This window comes from Cynara cardunculus, assembly GCF_001531365.2.
Source record: "Cynara cardunculus var. scolymus isolate 2C chromosome LG 16, CcrdV1, whole genome shotgun sequence".
NCBI classification, from domain to species: Eukaryota; Viridiplantae; Streptophyta; class Magnoliopsida; order Asterales; family Asteraceae; genus Cynara; species Cynara cardunculus.
Genome location: NC_037543.1, coordinates 15395488 through 15413871, shown reverse-complemented (window position 1 = coordinate 15413871; position 18384 = coordinate 15395488). Strand labels below are relative to the sequence as shown.

General features: G+C 31.5%; 1 protein-coding gene and 1 pseudogene across 1 annotated transcript; both read left to right on the top strand.

Moving 5' to 3' along the window:
• The first annotated feature begins 2259 nt into the window (after window positions 1-2259).
• Window positions 2260-3115, top strand: LOC112529027 (annotated as a pseudogene).
• Window positions 3116-15305: 12190 nt separating this feature from the next.
• On the top strand, window positions 15306-16544 carry LOC112499688 (CASP-like protein 1D1). Its single transcript, XM_025103014.1, has 3 exons — window positions 15306-15552; window positions 15992-16121; window positions 16205-16544. The coding sequence occupies exons 1-3, from the start codon at window positions 15362-15364 to the stop codon at window positions 16430-16432; spliced, it is 549 nt and encodes a 182-aa protein (XP_024958782.1). The 5' UTR covers window positions 15306-15361; the 3' UTR covers window positions 16433-16544.
• Window positions 16545-18384: the final 1840 nt, after the last annotated feature.

Here is an 18384-nt window from a genome sequence, read left to right as displayed (position 1 = left end):
TATTTTAGTCTTTTTATAATAGAACTATCTTTTTTTTTTTAATAAAATATATAGTTTTTTTTCGTTATTTTTTTTTGTTATTATTTACGATAAAATAATTAAATATTGTTTTTAAAATATTTTTTGTCATTAGAATTTTAGTTTTTTATGAGTACGATTTATGTTAGTACCATCCTTCAGGTGCAAGCTGTTGAGTACCTTTGTATAAAAATATATTAATTCTTTTTTCTTCATTAGATAACAAAATATTATATTTTTCATATGTACAAATAATTAACTATTTTAAGACTATTTTTACCAAATAATTGTATGTAATTTTATAAGTAAGACGCATAACTTTTTGGTCTCATAAGTCATTCAGTTATACCAAAAAATGTGTGTCTTATATAAATATGTTCCAATAAGTTTATAAAATATTTTGAGATGTCTTTTAAAACATGTTTAAAATAAAGTGTCCATTTAATCTTTTTATATGATATTTTTTAGATCGGATCCGAAAAGACAAATCAACGGCTTGCACTTGTGTAACACCCCCATCCTGCGTAGAAATGGCCAAATGGGCCCGGGACCGGTTTGGGACCGCCGGTTAAGGACCGGTTATGGTTTTCATCCAAAAACAAGGCTAGGCCCGGGACCAGTTTTAGGCCCAAATCGATTTTTTTCCCCCTAAAAAATGTATTTTTGTATGTATTTTTAAATGTATTTCTAGCTTTCTAAGGGTATTTGATTGAAAATCAAATTACAAATTTACAATAGAACATATTTTTAAGTGTATTTAATTGAAAATCAATTATAAAACTATAATAAAACGTAATTTTTAAGTAATATTTGAATGAAAATCAATTATAAAACTATAATAAAACATAATTTTAAAGTGTATTAGACTAACATTAAAGTATTTTTTAAAAAATTATCAATTTTTTAAATATAAAAAGAAAATGTTTTACCTTGGGCCCACCTGGGATCGAGATCGGGACCGTTACCGTAACCGGTTACAAGTATCCTTAACCGGGCTTTAGTATTTTCAACGGGACTAGGACCGGTCCGGATTGTTACTGTTTTAGCCCAGGACCGATTCGGGCCTGGCTCGGGACCGGTTTTTGGCCATGTCTACGCATGGCTAAAGACGGAAGATTCCACAAATGTTTTTTTTAATTACAATTCAATGCATTCTATAAACCAGAGCAGCTAAATAATTTACCAAAAAATAATTACATAACCACAAACGGAGATAATTTATCTTAAAATACAGTCCCAAAATACAAGTATATACATTAGTCATCCAAAAGTTTAACAAAAGTATGTCATAATGGTTTATCTTCAGTATTGTCATCTTCGTAGCTTTTATCCCAAAATTCCTGCTAAGTCATGTACTTACCGAGGACAAGAAAATCTCCTTGAGCTTAATGCTCCATGAACGGATAATAATAACTAAACCATGAATATGAGATAACAAGTTCAAAAGAAATACATAATGTTAAGTGGAAATCAAAGAAAGTCAAAATTCCCCGAGGCATGTACTAAACTGCATCACAAGGACGCGTTGTTCCCAAAGGATGATCTGTCCGTTCGAGCATGAGTAAGGAAAGGGGTACGAGCACAAAACAACAATCCTCTCCGTGGATTTAACCACGACCATAAATTATTATCCGAGGATCGATCCATACTCTATCTATTTGACCAGTATCTAGTCAAGTCCACTTTTAAGGACTATGTATAAGTGAGGACGCCATGATAGTTTTAGCCACCATGGAAACATCTCAATACCGGTGCCCCCAATATTGATAATAAAATGATTCACAATAGATGTGATCTAACAAGTCAAGTGATCCATGTTCCAAATAAGAATGCACATCATATTTCGAAAGGAAACAAAAGCTCAATAGCATTTGATAAACACAATAAGAATTTGGAACCAATGTATTCGGAATTTATCATAGGTTATTCAGATTAAGAAGCCTTATACAAACAACTATCCCCATGTCAAGTGAGATAGGATATTTGTACCTGAATAGTGGTTGGTGGAATACCACGACTTTAGGATTTCCTTAGTGTTGATACTTATCACCTAAAGTCACATTTACATAACTGAAAATCCCTCTCACTTCTATGTTGATCCTCATATTGCCTCATTCTAACTTGTGCCCTTGATTGTCTTTCGAAATATGTATAACAGTCGACTACTCCCTAAGATGACTCTCTACAGAGGAAACATTGGAACCTTCAGGCTGGGGCATAGGTTCCAAGCTATGACTCTCTGGTTTGATGGTTGTACGTGCTAAAAATCCRGTACATTCCGTTTTGTTTCCCATCCCAGTCTTTCGCAACACTTCAGGGTTACTTCTTTTGTTAGGTCTCSACTTTTTCGCTATGATCTTCCCAGTAGTTCATATAGGAGCTATAGTTGTTTCATTCTTATTCGTTGTTATGATGTTCCATATTCAAATAGCGGAGATTCACGAAGAAGTATTGCGCTATTTACCAGTGAGTGGTATTATTGGACTGATCTTTTGGTGGCAAATGTTCTTCATTTTAGATAATGAAAGCATTCCATTACTACCAACCCAAAGAAATACAACCTTTCGAAGATATATGGTTTATGCCAGAAAGGTACGAAGTTGGACTAATTTGGAAACATTGGCAATTTATTTTATACCTACTATTCCGTATGGTTTTTGGTTCCTCGTTTGATTTATTTTAGTAGCCATGATTGGGGTTATAGTACTGACTATGCATGAGACTACTAAGGTGAAAAGACAGGATGTATTATGACAAAATGCTATTGATTCTAGGATGACTACAATAAAGGGGATGACAGATTTACTAAAGGAAAGTACCTTTATATTGGTTCGAATCCAATTCGTGAGATGGCCATCTTGGTCATATAAATGTCTTGACACCCTTATTTTCTCATTTTCGAATGACTGTCCCATTCCATTTTTGGTATAACTTCAAGCCTGGACCCGCTATACGATGTATTAGTAGAACCCCTGGGATTGAATACCCTGACCTCCCACAGGCTCTCGAGAAAGCTATTTCAACCTTCCGGACAGTTAAGGGGAATTCCTATGTCCCTCATTGGTTTGAATCCCCACCCTTGCATAACACTTACTAGATTTTTAAAGAAAAACTGAAAAAAAACGCTTCACTTCCTAACCTTATTCTCGAGTAGGAAGGGTTCTCGCTACTAAAGAAATTTCTTTAGTTGAAGTAGCTCTTTCCTGAGATGTCTTTCAAGCTAAAGAAGGAAGGGCGCTTTCCTTCATTGAACACAAAACAAACGGGGACAAATCCAATCCCTTAATTCTTTGATCCCAATTCAATTGTTGTTTGATGTAATAATAGAGGTGTTAGGCTCAAACTCTGAAAAAGATGACATGCGGCTAGTCCCAACTTTTAGTCTCATAGTCTTGAAATTACGAGAATGATACGTATTTAAAAAAAGAGATTGAATATAAACCATATGTTTCATTAAATAATACCTTAAATAATTAATTAGTAAATATGCAAATAAGAACATAAATGTAATTTAGTTATATATAAGTTATTTAAGATGTTTATTTAAGATTCTACTTTTACCGTATTTATGATTTTAATATGATTTATTTACTTTTTAAATATTTTATATTTAATAAATTTAAAATAAGCATATTTAATTTTCATTTAATTTCATTTTTTTTATTTAAAGCAATATTTAAAAAGAATTTCAATTTTCGTCAAAATCACATGTGATTTAAAGCTTGAAAAACAATGATTCAAATAAAACATTAAAAAAGAAAATTAATGAAAATATGATGTGTAGCAAAATACATTTAAAATGTATAAGATTACATGTAATTAAAAACGCAATTCATAATTTACACACATCACATATAATGTTGTAGAAAATCAATATCACATATGTGATTTTCCACTATAATCAATATCACATATGATACTTTGACGAAAATTAACGATTCTTTTTTGGAAAAAAATTGATTAATTGTGTATATCACATATGTTTTTGAAGAAAATTTTAAAAAATTCTTAAATAAACTAATTCAATAAAAATAAGTATTTTAAATGAGAAACTAAATCACACATTTTTAAGTGTTGTAAAAAATAAAAAAAATTAATAATGCTTAAATCACAAAAACTATAAAAAGATCATGAATAAATATTTAATTAAATGTATTAAATGATTTTTATGAAAATAAATGAATTTTCATATATATAATACAACACATGACATATATGCTTTTTTGGATGATTTTTTTAGATAGTTTTATTTAAGACATTATTCAAATAAATGATTGGTCCAAAATTATTCTCTTATTTTCTTAAATATATATCATTCTTGTATGAACTTCCCTATAATACACACACACACACACACATACATACATACAGGGAGAGGTTCATTTGAGAAGTTATAAGTATTTGAGAAGTCAAGATTGGTCAAAAATTACGGCTTTGATGTGTCAAAAATTGCATCTTTTTGACTGGTCAAACGAAAAATAAATGATAGTTTTGTAACTTTTACAAATAAGCGGCAAACGAATACATATGTGAACCCATAGTTATATATGAATCATACAAATTCATATATGTGAATCAATTAATTATTTAATATATAAATCACAATGACTCATATGTGAATTAATTAAATAGTTCATATGTGAATCATACGAGTTCACATATGAACATATAGTTAATATGTAAATCACACGAGTTCGCATATGCACTTGTTTTGCCGCTTATTTGTGAAATTACAAAACTATCCCTCTATCTTCTGCATGCCATGAGAGAAATTATCCGATATTTTACAATCAAAGCGCAAATCTTAAACAAATGAAGGGCTAGAATCACTTCTCTACTTCTCAAATACTTACCATGTCTCGAATGAACCTATGACTATATATATAGATGATTTTTTGAAAACTAATGAAATTGTGATAACCTTGAGAACTAGTGCGTAATGTGTTTTTCATATGATTCTTTTTTCATATAATACTATAATTTAAAATATTTATTGACATATATTTGGTTCACAATGTGTTTGTTTTTTATATATTTGTTTCACAAAATGTGAACATTTTCACAAAAATTACACGTAAAAGATTTTTTACATTGTGAACCGATACATATGAAGCAAACATATAGTAAAACATATAACAAATATATGTTCATCAATATATTAAACACTAGTCTCAGAAGAGAGAAAAAAATCATGTGAAACAATATCATAAGGTAAAAGTTTTTACGGTTATCACAATATATGAAATTCTAATTAGACTACACTTATATATATATATATATATATATATATATGTGTGTGTGTGTGTGTGTGCGTGTGTGTAATGTACGGTTGGGTTCAAAAGAGAACAAATTAATTCAATGTAATAAAACACGAGAATACCCACATCACATGTGATTACAGAACATGTAAAACAAGGGTATGAGCATGACTTAACCTGCAACCTAGCTCACAAATTCGAAAGGGCACCCGGTTCTCTTATATAAAATAGTGTAAAACGACATGTGATATGACTCTACAAGTGTTATCGTATTTTCTAATTTAAACCATATTCTCGTTCAATCCTCCGTGTGTGTGTATATATATATATATATATATATATATATATATATATATATATAAAATTGTTTGTCATTAAGCAATTGGACTACATTGTAGAATATAGTTGATCATTATAGACCACGTTCCACCATTAGAATCAAACTTGACACTTCATAATGCACTCACATACTACGTTTGATCCTATTATGCATGTTTATAATTATAAACCATGCATCAACTAGCTTCTATTTTTATAAGGGAAAGTGCACACACATCCATGGTGTCTCATAAATCTTGAAACTTCATCCTTAAAGTCGACATGAATGACAATCACTTACATATAAACAAATTAGCGTTCATTGGTATATATGTATGAATTATTTATATCTATTTAATGGTTAACTTGATCATCGTTAGACGTTCTAATCTAATAATATATTAATAAGTGTGCATTATAAGTTGGGTCAAGAATTTCCATGAGAATACATGTGAAATAATTGAAACGTGGTGAAAAAAGGTTATGCTATGATAATAGTAATTTGGTGGGTTGTTTATTGGGTGAACCAAAAGCCTATCTTAATTTATAAGAGATAAGGAATCAACTTAATTCTAGTTATAATAGTATAATTAATGGTTTTGATGAACGTGTAATCTAGATTAAGGATGTTTGACTTAGTCAAACGTTTAGATTAGCTTTTAAACTTGCATATGGTGATGAACGTTTGAATAACGATTAGGAGAATAAATGAGAAACATCTCTTAATATAATTAAGATGGTTTTTTTTTTCTTCCAAAATTACGTTCATTTTTGCCTTAAGGCAATCTCTTAATGTTTACTCGAATAAACATTTGGTAAACGGCCCCTAAAAGATGTTTACTAAACACTTGCCTTGGTAAACACTTATGGGTTTAATTAAATACCTTATTGAGCAAACATAACAAAGACGACTAAGGGCCGTTTACCTAAATGCTTACCCGGTAAGCGCTTACCTTTGGGAGTCAGCACTGTAATTTATTTTACTGGGTAAGATTATAGTACATCAAAATAATATTGTATGCAACAATTTACTCGGTAAACATTTACCCGAGTAAGAGTCGTTACACTCACTTACCGAGTATAACTCTTCATCTTTATCATCGCTCTTACGGGGTAAGATAACAATACTTGTATGTTCATACGGTAAGGAGAACTACCCGGTAAACACTTATTGGGTAGGCGTCTAGTAAACGGCTCCCAAGAATTTTATCTGGTAAGAAGGAAGAAAGGATCGAGAGTCTTATCCGGTAAGTGATAACTCTTATTAGATTATAAACGTTACCATCAATCTATTTATTTGACCGATGATATTAATTCAAATACTTTTGTCATGGTAAATCCTTACTTTTAACTGTTAAGTATTGTTTTTTTTTATTTGAGTATTTTGTCTTATGATATGTTGTTATTTGCTTTAAAACTGATTAATTGCGATCACCCGTTCTTTGATTGTGAAGGTATCTTTATGGGTGGGAAACAGCGTTGTATATATGGCGTCTATTTATACATTTATTATCCATTTTTATTAATTTAACTTTGGTTTATTTTATGTACTAATCCAAGATTTTTTCTTTTAAATAGATTTTTAACCAATACTTGTTGTCTCTGTATCTAGGGGTGGTAAAAAATATCCAACCCGTTAATCCAATCTTAACCCAAACCAGAATTAGCAGGTTGGGTTGGGTTGAGATTTTCAATTCATTTAAATAAATGTGTTTGGATTGTGTTGAATTTTTCAATCTATTTAATTTCCAACTCATTTAAATTATTATATAATTTTAATTTTTCTTAATATTATATTCTAATATTCTAATTTTGTTTTATTCTTCATTAAAAATCTTAGCTACCGTTGTGAGATGAAAGTCCAATTTATTTTGAACAGTATATTTTTTGTGGTTGTGTTTTATTCAAACTTTGAATAATTTGTTTGTATTTATGGTTGTGTTGTGTTCAAAAAGATAAATAATCTAGTCCTTTTTCTTATTTAAAATTTTAAAATTAAATGAGTCAACTCAGGTTCAAATTTCAACCCATTTATTTAATAGGTTCGATTAAGAACATCGTAAACAAATCAACCTGCTATATATCAATCCATTTAGATAACAAGTTGACTTAGATTGAAAAATCTCCACCTATTTAATTAAATGGATTGGATTGAATCTATTAATTTTTTATAAATGAGTTAACTCTAACTCTATCTATATCCCATTAATTTTGAACTAACTTTTTAGAAACCCCATTCATCTTCCAAGTATCTAAATATTTTAATGGAGGTTAATTGATTCCTTTCAAATGAATGAATCAAAATAAATAATCCTTGATGGAAATTAAATGTATTTTCGTCAATTTTCTACATTTAATTTTCTGTATAAAAGTCACTTTTCACCGATATCCATTGACATCCATGTTGATCCGTCAATTAATTTAAAAAAGATTAATTTTTTAATCTGAATAAATCACCCAACACATTAACGACAAATTTTAATTAATTATGTATTTAATTAATTTTTTTCGTTAGTAGTTTAATCAAATTATTTTCTATTTTTTTAATTTGAAAAATTACCGATAGAATATATTTCATTTTTAATTAAAATAATATTTCGTCAATAATCTTTTTTAAATATTTTTCTATTTTTTTAATTTGAAAAAAATAACATATCTAATATATTTTATTTTTAGTTAAAATAAATTTCATCAGTAATCTTTTTTTTATTTGATCAAATCACTAATGGATTATAGATGAAATTTAATTTAATTATAAATAAATAAATTTCATTGGTGATTTATTCAAATTAAAAAAAATCTTTAATTACCAACAGATTACCGACATTATATACTTTTTATCTAAATAAACATGAACGCAGTTGGTAATTCATCAATGATTTAATTAATTAAAAAAATACTTCGTTTTGAATAAATCATCAACGGAGATTACAAATTGTGATTTGATGATATTTTTTAATTTGAATAATAACCGACGGTTAATGGCGGATTATCAACAACTTACTGGTGGCTTTTGTCGTCGCAAAATATTTCCAATGACGGATCAATGTCGGAATATTCTGCCAGTGATTTAACCAAAATGTTTAAGTGTTAATGGGATTTTTTAAATTAATATGTGCAAAAATCAGCAATACGATGGCCGTTGTCCCCCGGTGTTTTCACCGGCCAAGCTTTCTGGTACCATGGCTTTCCACTGGAAATCCGCCGCTTATGGGATTTATCAGCAGATCCGTTGATCGGTAAAACCGACCTGTTTTGTAGTGGATCAAAGCTTAGGGAGGTAATAAACACAAACAATTAGTCCTACTTCCAAATATAATAGGGTTATGTTGGTCAAAGTGGAACATTATATATATATATATATATATATATATATATATGTTAAAGTTGTATTGTAATAAATTTGGAAAATTAGTTCCATTGATATTTGCTTAATTAAGTTCTTTTTTCCATAATTTCCCTTAGAATGAGAATACCTTTAAACTAAATTAACACGTGATTTAAATATAATAATTGAATAATTAAAATAGTTAAAATTTAATCAAAATGTTTACATGTGGTAATAGACTTAATCATAATTATCTAACATTATAAATATATGTTATCAAAAGACAGCTTTAACAGCACATGTTAAATTAATTTAACCCTAATTGCTTAAATTATATCATTATTAAATATTTTAATTAATATTGCATGTGCCACATCACAACGCACGTGACACTCACATGATTATAGGGTCTTCATGTTCGTAAATACATTTTTTAGAAAAACACCATGCATCATTGGCAAAGGCGTGAGATGAGAGATGTTGAGCCAAGTATCCATGAGAACCATAACTAATATAAAATATAACGTTTCAATATTTTTGGACATCTTGTTACATCTAAAACTTTTGTGTATGTTGTATAAATGAGATATTAGAGAATATATGTTAAAAACAAAAATGGGTTAAACTTAAAACGATTAACAATTTGAAACCAAAGCTAAACCAATAATAATTTGAACCTAAAACCAAACAGTTAATGGTTTGAACCTAAATGATTTCATCCATAGTTTTACACAAGTCGATAAAAAGAACTAAACACATGTAAATTTAGGCTCCAAAATTTCAGAGGTCCTTTTCAAAATCTCACATTTAACATGCTAAGGGACGACCTTGAAATCTAACACATTCCAACTCAATATATTTCACTCATATGTGGAGTTTAGAAGATGTGATACGAAGATTTGTTCATTATCCCAATGAATAATAGATCGGTTATTTTTATAAAAACTCATCTCGTGTAAAGTGAAAGAAAAGGATAAAACTTGCTCAAGAAAATGCAGAGAAGAATGAAAGAACCTGAAGATAAAAAAATGCATTGCTAAAATTTGAAAACGAGTTAGAAAGAAGCAACATTCAACACATAGACTAATGACAAATAGAACACACAAACTGAAGAAGGTAGAAAAAAAATAACTAATGTACGAAGAACTACACAACTCTACTCTATCTCCTAGGACTTAGGATATCTACTGTTGGCTTACTAACCCCACTTTGATCCTTTCTCTCCCTAGATCTCTTTCCGTTCACGATAATTACATTTCACACCCCCAATCTATACCCTTGAGTTTCTAAGAATTTCTCATGTACTCACAAATGTCTAAAGTCGTCATGTATGACCTCAACTGCTTATCCTAAGTCATCTTCAACCTTTTACTCCTCCTCACTCCCTCAAATTTCATGTACGTTTTTACCCTTATTATAAATTTCACAATCTATCTCTTCTGAACGTGACCAAACAACCACAATCTTCCCTCACTCAACATATCAATGATATGCATAACTCCCAACACCCTCTGGTAGACCTTGTTTCTTATGTTGGCAAACATGGTCCAACCACAAGTTAATCTAATCATCCTCATTTTTGCCACTTCCCACTTCATTCAGAAGAAAAAAAACTTGTATTAGTATCTCAATTTCAATTCAAACATGGGTTTGATTCACATGGACTTTCATGTGTCTTCCTCGTCGCCTAACATATACAATATGACTAGTAGGATGTTAGTCCATAAAAATAGACTAACTATTTTAGTATGACTTCCTCCAAGTTAGACACCTTGTCTTTATGTGATGTGATATGTCATCCTTGACCTCACCCCACTTCTGAACGGTGAAGCCTACATACTTGAAACTTTCCTATTGGGATATCATTTGCCCTCCAATCCACCTCATAATCGATATCTTGCCTCTGAAATTGCACCGTAGATCGTATTTGGTCTTAGAGAGACTAATGCGTAAGCCTTGAGATTCCAATGCACCCCTCTACTGCTCCAACCTCTCATTCACCTTCGTCTTGGACTCTGATATCAACATTGTTGGTCCTGGGAAGTTATGATTTTCACAAAAGTGTTTGTAGGAGAGGAATGAATACAAAGACAACATAGTTTCACTTTTCACTTTCTTTTTGTTTTATAACTTGTATAAAAACAAAGAATTACAAATTTGTTTCGAAAGTTAGAAATGTAAGACTTGTGATCCTAAACAATTTGACTATGACAAATTAGCTAACTATAAGAGAAGGAGGAGAAGGATTCTCTTTCAGATCTGATGGACAAAGGATGTTTTCAGATTATGACGCCGAATTTATTTCAAAAACACTCTCAAGAATTGTTTTTTCAAAATTGGCGAGTTGCAATGAATGCCAAGGGTGTCGTATTATAACCATAATTACATTAAATTACTTATATCCAACTAGTATGCACGTCTTCTTCTTGTTGGTTGATCCATGTAACCTAGTACTCTTCGTTTCAGCCTTTGAGTTTGATGTAGACACTATTTTAACTTACTGTCTCCTTTAGTATTTCTAGTGAACAGTAAATCAAAAAGAGTATCAACCACATGGTTCTTTTAGATTTGCTCACCCTGACATATTGTACATGTTCTCATACCAAGGAAGGAAGCAAGAGAGTTAATGAACCAAACTTCCAGGCTAAGTTTGTACTTCAAGATTCGCCTTACAAGTAGTAAATAATTGTCAGTTACTAGTTGACTTTTTATCTTCTACTGGTCTTTTTTCAGTTAGATGACAATACAATCTGCCTTGCTAAAGATCTTGGCCTCACTTCAATTAGTCTTTGATTCTGTTGAAGACGTTTTGCTCTTGGATCAATACAGATAGTTACAAGACTTTTACAAGTAAAAATCCTACCATGGCCTATATCCGATAAGTAAGCTACAAATCGGATTTTACTAGCTATAGATAAAATCCTACGTTTGTCTAATAGTTGGTGCATGCATGAACCTTTATCCGATGGATGACTCAATCAGATCAAGGTTTATTGGAAGTTTTGATGAAGACCAACTATAGAGAGACATATCTAATGTGGTGATATATCAGAGACTAATAAATAGATAAAAATGATATCAATTGAGGTTTTTATCAAATAAGTGTTGTACAACAGATAAGTAAAGCAAAGAAAACAAAAATGTTATTTTCTAAGTGTTTGATCGGATGTCTATTAGTATTATAAGTGAATCTGATGGTTGAGACCGACAAACACAATGTTTTTTTAGAAGTATATAATATTTATACACGACAAATGAAACAAATAAGCTCACACACCCTCCTTATATTTGGTGAGGTTTGAATCCCTGACCTCCTAGGAGGTCAAAGACTATGATACCGCTAGGCCAAAGGCCCTTTGTCCGCAAATATCATACACCCTTGTACATTTCCATGGATCTCTTGGGAATTATCATCCAAATTACAACAAATAGGAACACGCTTAGTGCCAATCTTTAGTGTGTAGTCATATCTCAATATAAAAATATTCTTTCTCGCTCATTGGGGTCCTGAATCAAGTAATGATTGTTCACACATACTTTAAATCACTTGAAATACCTACACAATATCCCTCTTCTCAAAATCGCATCTCATGGTATACTATCTTCGGTCTTCTCCAAGTCTATGAACCCTATGTGTACATTCTTTCTATGCTCCCTATACTTCTCAATGAGGTGTTTGAGGAGGTTACTTGCCTTAATCGTTGATCGATCTGGCATAAAAGCAAATTAGTTCTCGGACACACCATTTTATTCCCCACCCTTGCTTCAATCACTCGCTCCTATAATTTCGTGGCATGGCTAAGTAAATTTATACCACACACGGTAGTTTCCACAATGTTGTGCATCATATTGCTTTTATAAATTGGTACCCTACACTACATTAAGCCTCTAATCTTCAGGCAACTTCACAATCATCAGTGTGCCATTGAAGAGCATTGTCAATCATTGCACAACCTCATCTCTTAGACAGTCATACCTTTATAGGAATCTGATCATGGCCTATGGACTTACCCTTGCCCATTTTCCTTATCTCCCCTTTTATTTCTGCTATGCTAATCACAGACAAAAACAACTTCAGATGTCTGCTGCTCCCTCCACCTCCACTCCCTTTTGCCTTTTAAAATAACCTACAAACATAGTTACCCTATCTCCCTTTAATGTCTTCATCTTCTACCAAGACGTTGTCATTCCCATCATTATACTCCTTACTTTCCTAAGTCTTGGCACCTTTGCTCCCTACCATTAATTAGTCTTGACACATCTGCTTCCTACCTTTAATTAAAAATCCCATAACTTTATTTCCTCTAGATGTGATGTTTTTTTACAAGGGTGGTGCTTGATTGGTTTGAGCTTGGCTCAAAAGGTCAAAAGTGCCAGGAGGTCCTAGGTTCAAATCCAAGGAGGAACAAAAATCCCCTTGTGGCCACGGGGGTTCAAATGTGGTGACTCCGGGCTACGTGCAAAACAGGTGGTCGCCCTAAGATTAATCAGCTCACATAACAGGGTGGATATCCAGATTAATAAAAAAAATATGTTTTTTTAACATGATGTTTCACCACTAAGAATTCCTCAAAAGTAACTCATAATCAAAAAGGAGTTGATGAACTACAAACATTGAGTATACGACTTATCTAATTTTATAAGTTTTACTTATACAGAATTCGAGTCGAAACATATTGCCTACGATTCATCCCTACATGATGAAAGAATTAAAACGACCTTTAGCGACAACTAAATTGTAAGGTCTCGGGTTTTCTTCTCAGTGGCCTTCGGTTTGAGTTAAGACTAACTGAGGTTTGTCTCACTGCTAACTTTAAGGTAGGGACGGATCCACCTATTAGGTTGTGGTTGCCTATGCAACCATGAAATTTTGGGGGTTAAGTGTAATTATTTTAAGGTTATTACATGTGAAAATATAAGTTTTTTTTGGAGTTAAACCATAAGATTTCTTAGGATGAAACCATAAAGTTTAAATTTTTTAGAGGTTTTATATGAAAATTTAATAAATAAAACTCCACCTTTCCCGCACGTTGAGGATGTGGTTGATGATAAGTTATGGTTTACACCCCTAAAACACTTTAATGTTTTTAATTTATTTCTTTTCCTTTTTTATTTTTCATTTTATACCCATATTATATTAATTGTTTAATTAATTAATAGTTAAAATATATCGAAAAAATAAGTATTTTTCTTTATAAATTACATCGTTAAAAAGATCTCGTAGACACATTTGAAATGAATGAAATATTGGACTTTCTAGTACTTTTGATCTTTGGAGCCAAGTTCAAACCAATCAGACATCACCCTTGTGGTTGACGTTAACTCTTTTGGCTTCAGGGTTAACTTGTTGTTATTTTAAGTTAATATGTTGTATCTTGAACCGACCATCTAGATCAACAAGTGGAAACATGAAATGCACCAACAATTAATTGGTTTTAAAGTTTTAAGAGATAAATTTTTGAAAATAAATTAGTGTAGCAATTTTTTAATAACTTAAATACTTAATGAACCTAAAATAGCCAAAAACGTAGTCCATATAATAATTTTATGACTAATTTTTAAATAATTTATACTACAATAATTATTTAGTGAAACCACTGCCAAAATATTCTTGGATCCGTCTCTGCTTCATGGCCCCAATTCCCAAATGGCCGAGATGCAAACAACCTGATCGGAACATGAGCCACACTTATCCAAATAAATGATGTCGATTCGCAACTTGACTCGAACCTGACCCATGACACGAACATGATCCATATTCAACTAAACTAAAATGCCCAATTTCAATTTAGAAATGAAAGTATAGTTGGTTTTATTTTAGGGGCCGTTTACCAAGCGTTTACCAGTAAAATTTAACACTATCAATTACCTACCAGATAAGATTTTAGTCCAGCAAAACGATATTGTATGTAACAATTTACCCGATAAGTGCTTACCGTTGTAAGAGTCGTCGCCATCACTTACCGGGTAAGACTCTTGGTCCTTGTCTCGCTCTTACCGGTGTAAGATTCTTGGTTCTTATTATATTAATTCGATAAGGTAATGTAACTTGGTAAACACTTACTCGGGTTAGCTTTTTGATAAAAGGACCCCTAATTTGATGTAACCTTATTTGAAAGAAAGAGGGAAGAAACATATAAATAAAAAAATAGAACATATGGGTATATCGTATAAATTATTACCATTAATACCCATTCACATGTGAAGAAGTAACTCATCTAATTGAATAATTAAACCCTTAAAACCATTAGCAGACAAACAAACATCCCATATAAATTTAAATGCTATGGCAAACATCCAAACCACATTCATCGCAAACACACTAGTTCAATTTGCTGATCTCCACTTTCCGGCGGTCATGGCTTCCACCGACACCAAAGCTCCGACGCATGCCACCACCCAGTCATCGGTGAAGTGGGCATCACAACTATCGGGGTACATGGCTGGTACAGGTGCAGTAGCTGTTAAGAACCAGGTGAAAATTGATGCAGCCTTGAGGGCCTTCCTCTGCGCAACTGCCTTGGTTGCCGTCATTGTTATGGTCACTTCTAAGCAGAACACCCTCATAGTCGTTTCACCTGTCATGACCATATCTGTGCCTGCAAAATTCACTCACTCTGCGTCTTTCACGTAAGTAACCTCAGTTTGTACTACAATAAAATTGAGTTTCCACGACGTCAAAGATCTCCATGTGTCATATGGTAGTACTCTGATGGAATTGGACAATTGTGTGTCCTATGTAAAACTGTTAAAATAAGTTTATATAACCTTTTTTGACATTTTAACAAGTTTTTTAGAGCATTTTGAAAATAAAGTGTAGTATTAGTTTTGTTATGGGACATTTTGGAGACAAGTCCTATGAACACTTCAAATAATGTTGGATACAAAAAGTTAATATGACGCTTTACTTGTAAAAGAATCGTCTTTTTTCTTCTTCAATAAGATGCATGTTTAATCTTATAAACTCGAGTCTTATAAAGAGTCTATTAGAACATTTAAACATTTATAGCGTCCTATAAACTAAAATTTGTAGTATGGAGTGATTTATAACGTTTGTGTTACGATTTAGGTACTTCGTCACAGCACTCTCGGTGACTTGCTTGTACAGCATCATCACGGGTATTTCATCATATTCAGCACTGAAGAAGCAAGGACGAAGCTCAACCGATCAGCAGATACAGTTCGTGATATATGATTCTGTAAGCGATCTTGAATCATACATAAATATGGGTAATGTAGATCTAACCGGTTTCTGATTAATGGGTATATATGGTGCACGCAGCTGATGTTAGGGATTGTGGCATCAGCAACAGGAGCTGGAGGAGGAGTAGCTTATGAAGCACTGAAAGGAAATCCTCATATCAGATGGAACAAGATCTGTCATATCTACGATATCTTCTGTCGCCATCTTGGATTTGCTATGAGTGTGTCGCTCTTATCGTCAATGACACTTCTAGTACTTGTTTGGCTCTCCGTTTGCGTGCTCGCCAAGAACAGTGGAAGGAGATAGTTAGGGTCGTTACCGAAAACGTTGCAGATTACCATTTCGATGTCATTCAGCTTTTGTTTTGGAAGTTTTTCGTGTTCATGTTAGTTTGTGTTCGTGATGTTCATGACCATTAAGGCACCAGCTTCTTCATTGATTGTGTGTTTGAGATTCGACACGAATATGTTTAGTTTTTTTCCTTTTTCTGGTACTCAGCTTATCTCTAGAAAAATATGAGGCATGAGTTATGGTTGATTAATGTAATATTTATGTGTCACAGAGAAGGAAAATATAGACATGATCTTAATTTTCCTTTTTTTTTTCACTTTTATATATATATATATATATATATATACATATATATATATATATGTATGTATATATATATCTTAATTCTTACGTTCGTTTTCGATTCGATCGAGGGGAGTTCTGAGAATTTTAAAAATATATCAGATGCATATGGTTGATTATCTATTACAATAAAACAGGGCCGTTTACCGACCGACGAATCCGTCGATGAATTCCGTCATTGAAAACCATCTGTTTATTTAGGTAGTGTTTGATACAGGACTGGACTTGACAGAATTGGACAAACAAGAGGGTAGAAGTGGACAAGACTGAACGAGACTGGACTAGAACGTTAGGTGTTTGGTACGACAGGGCTGAACGAGATAAAACTAGACAACTTACCCCCAAAAGTTATTTGATGATTTTAAGTATTATATAATAATTATAATTAAGACAAATAAACTAAATTATTAAAGAATTTAATATATAAATATTTTTACACAATTTTTATATAAATGAATATATACATATATAATAGTAACAAATCTGAATAAAAAATTTGATATAATTAATGGTATTAGTAGTGGTGGTAGAGGTGGTATTAGTTGTGGTGGTGGCCGACGGTAATATTGGCGATGGGCGGTGGACGACGGTGGTTATGGAGGTAGAGGTGATGGTGGTTAATGGACAACGGTGATTATAGAGAACGTGAAGATGGTGGATTATGGTGGAGGTGGCGGCGGTTGACAATGGTGGAGACACTATTAGAAAATAGGCTATTTCGGTGAGATTTTCGGCGGATTTCATGGGATAACGAAAAAGTCAACTTCTGTTGACTTCCGCTGGAAAAATTATTCTGATAATATTTCCGGCGGATTTCGTAATTAATTAATTTAGGCTTGTATGTAAATTTAATTACAATAGTTTTGGTTGATTAAATTTAAAATTTAGTCACTTTTTTCCAAAAAAAAAAAAGAAATCTTTGATTAAACTAATAGAGTTGAATCATTTTAGCACAATCCTTTTTTTGCAAAAAAAAATGTATTTATTTGTTAAACATAACCAAGTCTAAATGATGTGTACAATGAGCTTTGAAAATTTCTCAAATCTTGGATTATGGTGGTAAGTTAATAATCCAACAAAGATAAACACAAAATAGATTCACAAATAGCACGAGTATATAATAAGAAGATGCTGAATTGAAATTTAAAAAATTTTGAGTTAAATTTGACATTTAGTCACTATCTTTTTTCAAAAAGTTCCCCAAATATGTGATTGTAATGTTGAGTTGATTATTTTACATTGATAGAGAGAAAAAAAGTTTGACAAAACATTACAAGTATACAAGGAGGAGATGATAAATCATAAAGTTTAATAAAAAACATATTTTAGTGTTGGTAAGTGATGGTGTAAGTGAAAAAAAAATTCATATGTAATTTTTTCATAAAGTGAACACAAAAATATGTAAAATAATATCTTAAATAATAGTTTTTGATGAAAAACATACTGCAAAAAAATATTTTTTTATACCAATTCTTATAATTTATAACATTCTTGTGATTCTTATTTGATTATCATCCCCCTCAAACACACAAACAGATATATATATATATATATATATATATAATTGCTATAAAATTCATTTTTGTTAATTTAGATATTATCTATATATATATATATATATATAT

What these genes read in the sequence shown, in the direction of transcription:
- LOC112499688 (XM_025103014.1), top strand. Translation starts at nt 15,362, where the DNA reads ATGGCTGGTACAGGTGCAGTAGCTGTTAAGAACCAGGTGAAAATTGAT. An exon ending in ACTCACTCTGCGTCTTTCAC is followed by an intron (nt 15,553 to 15,991) that starts GTAAGTAACCTC and finishes GTTACGATTTAG; the next exon opens with GTACTTCGTCACAGCACTCT. An exon ending in AGTTCGTGATATATGATTCT is followed by an intron (nt 16,122 to 16,204) that starts GTAAGCGATCTT and finishes TGGTGCACGCAG; the next exon opens with CTGATGTTAGGGATTGTGGC.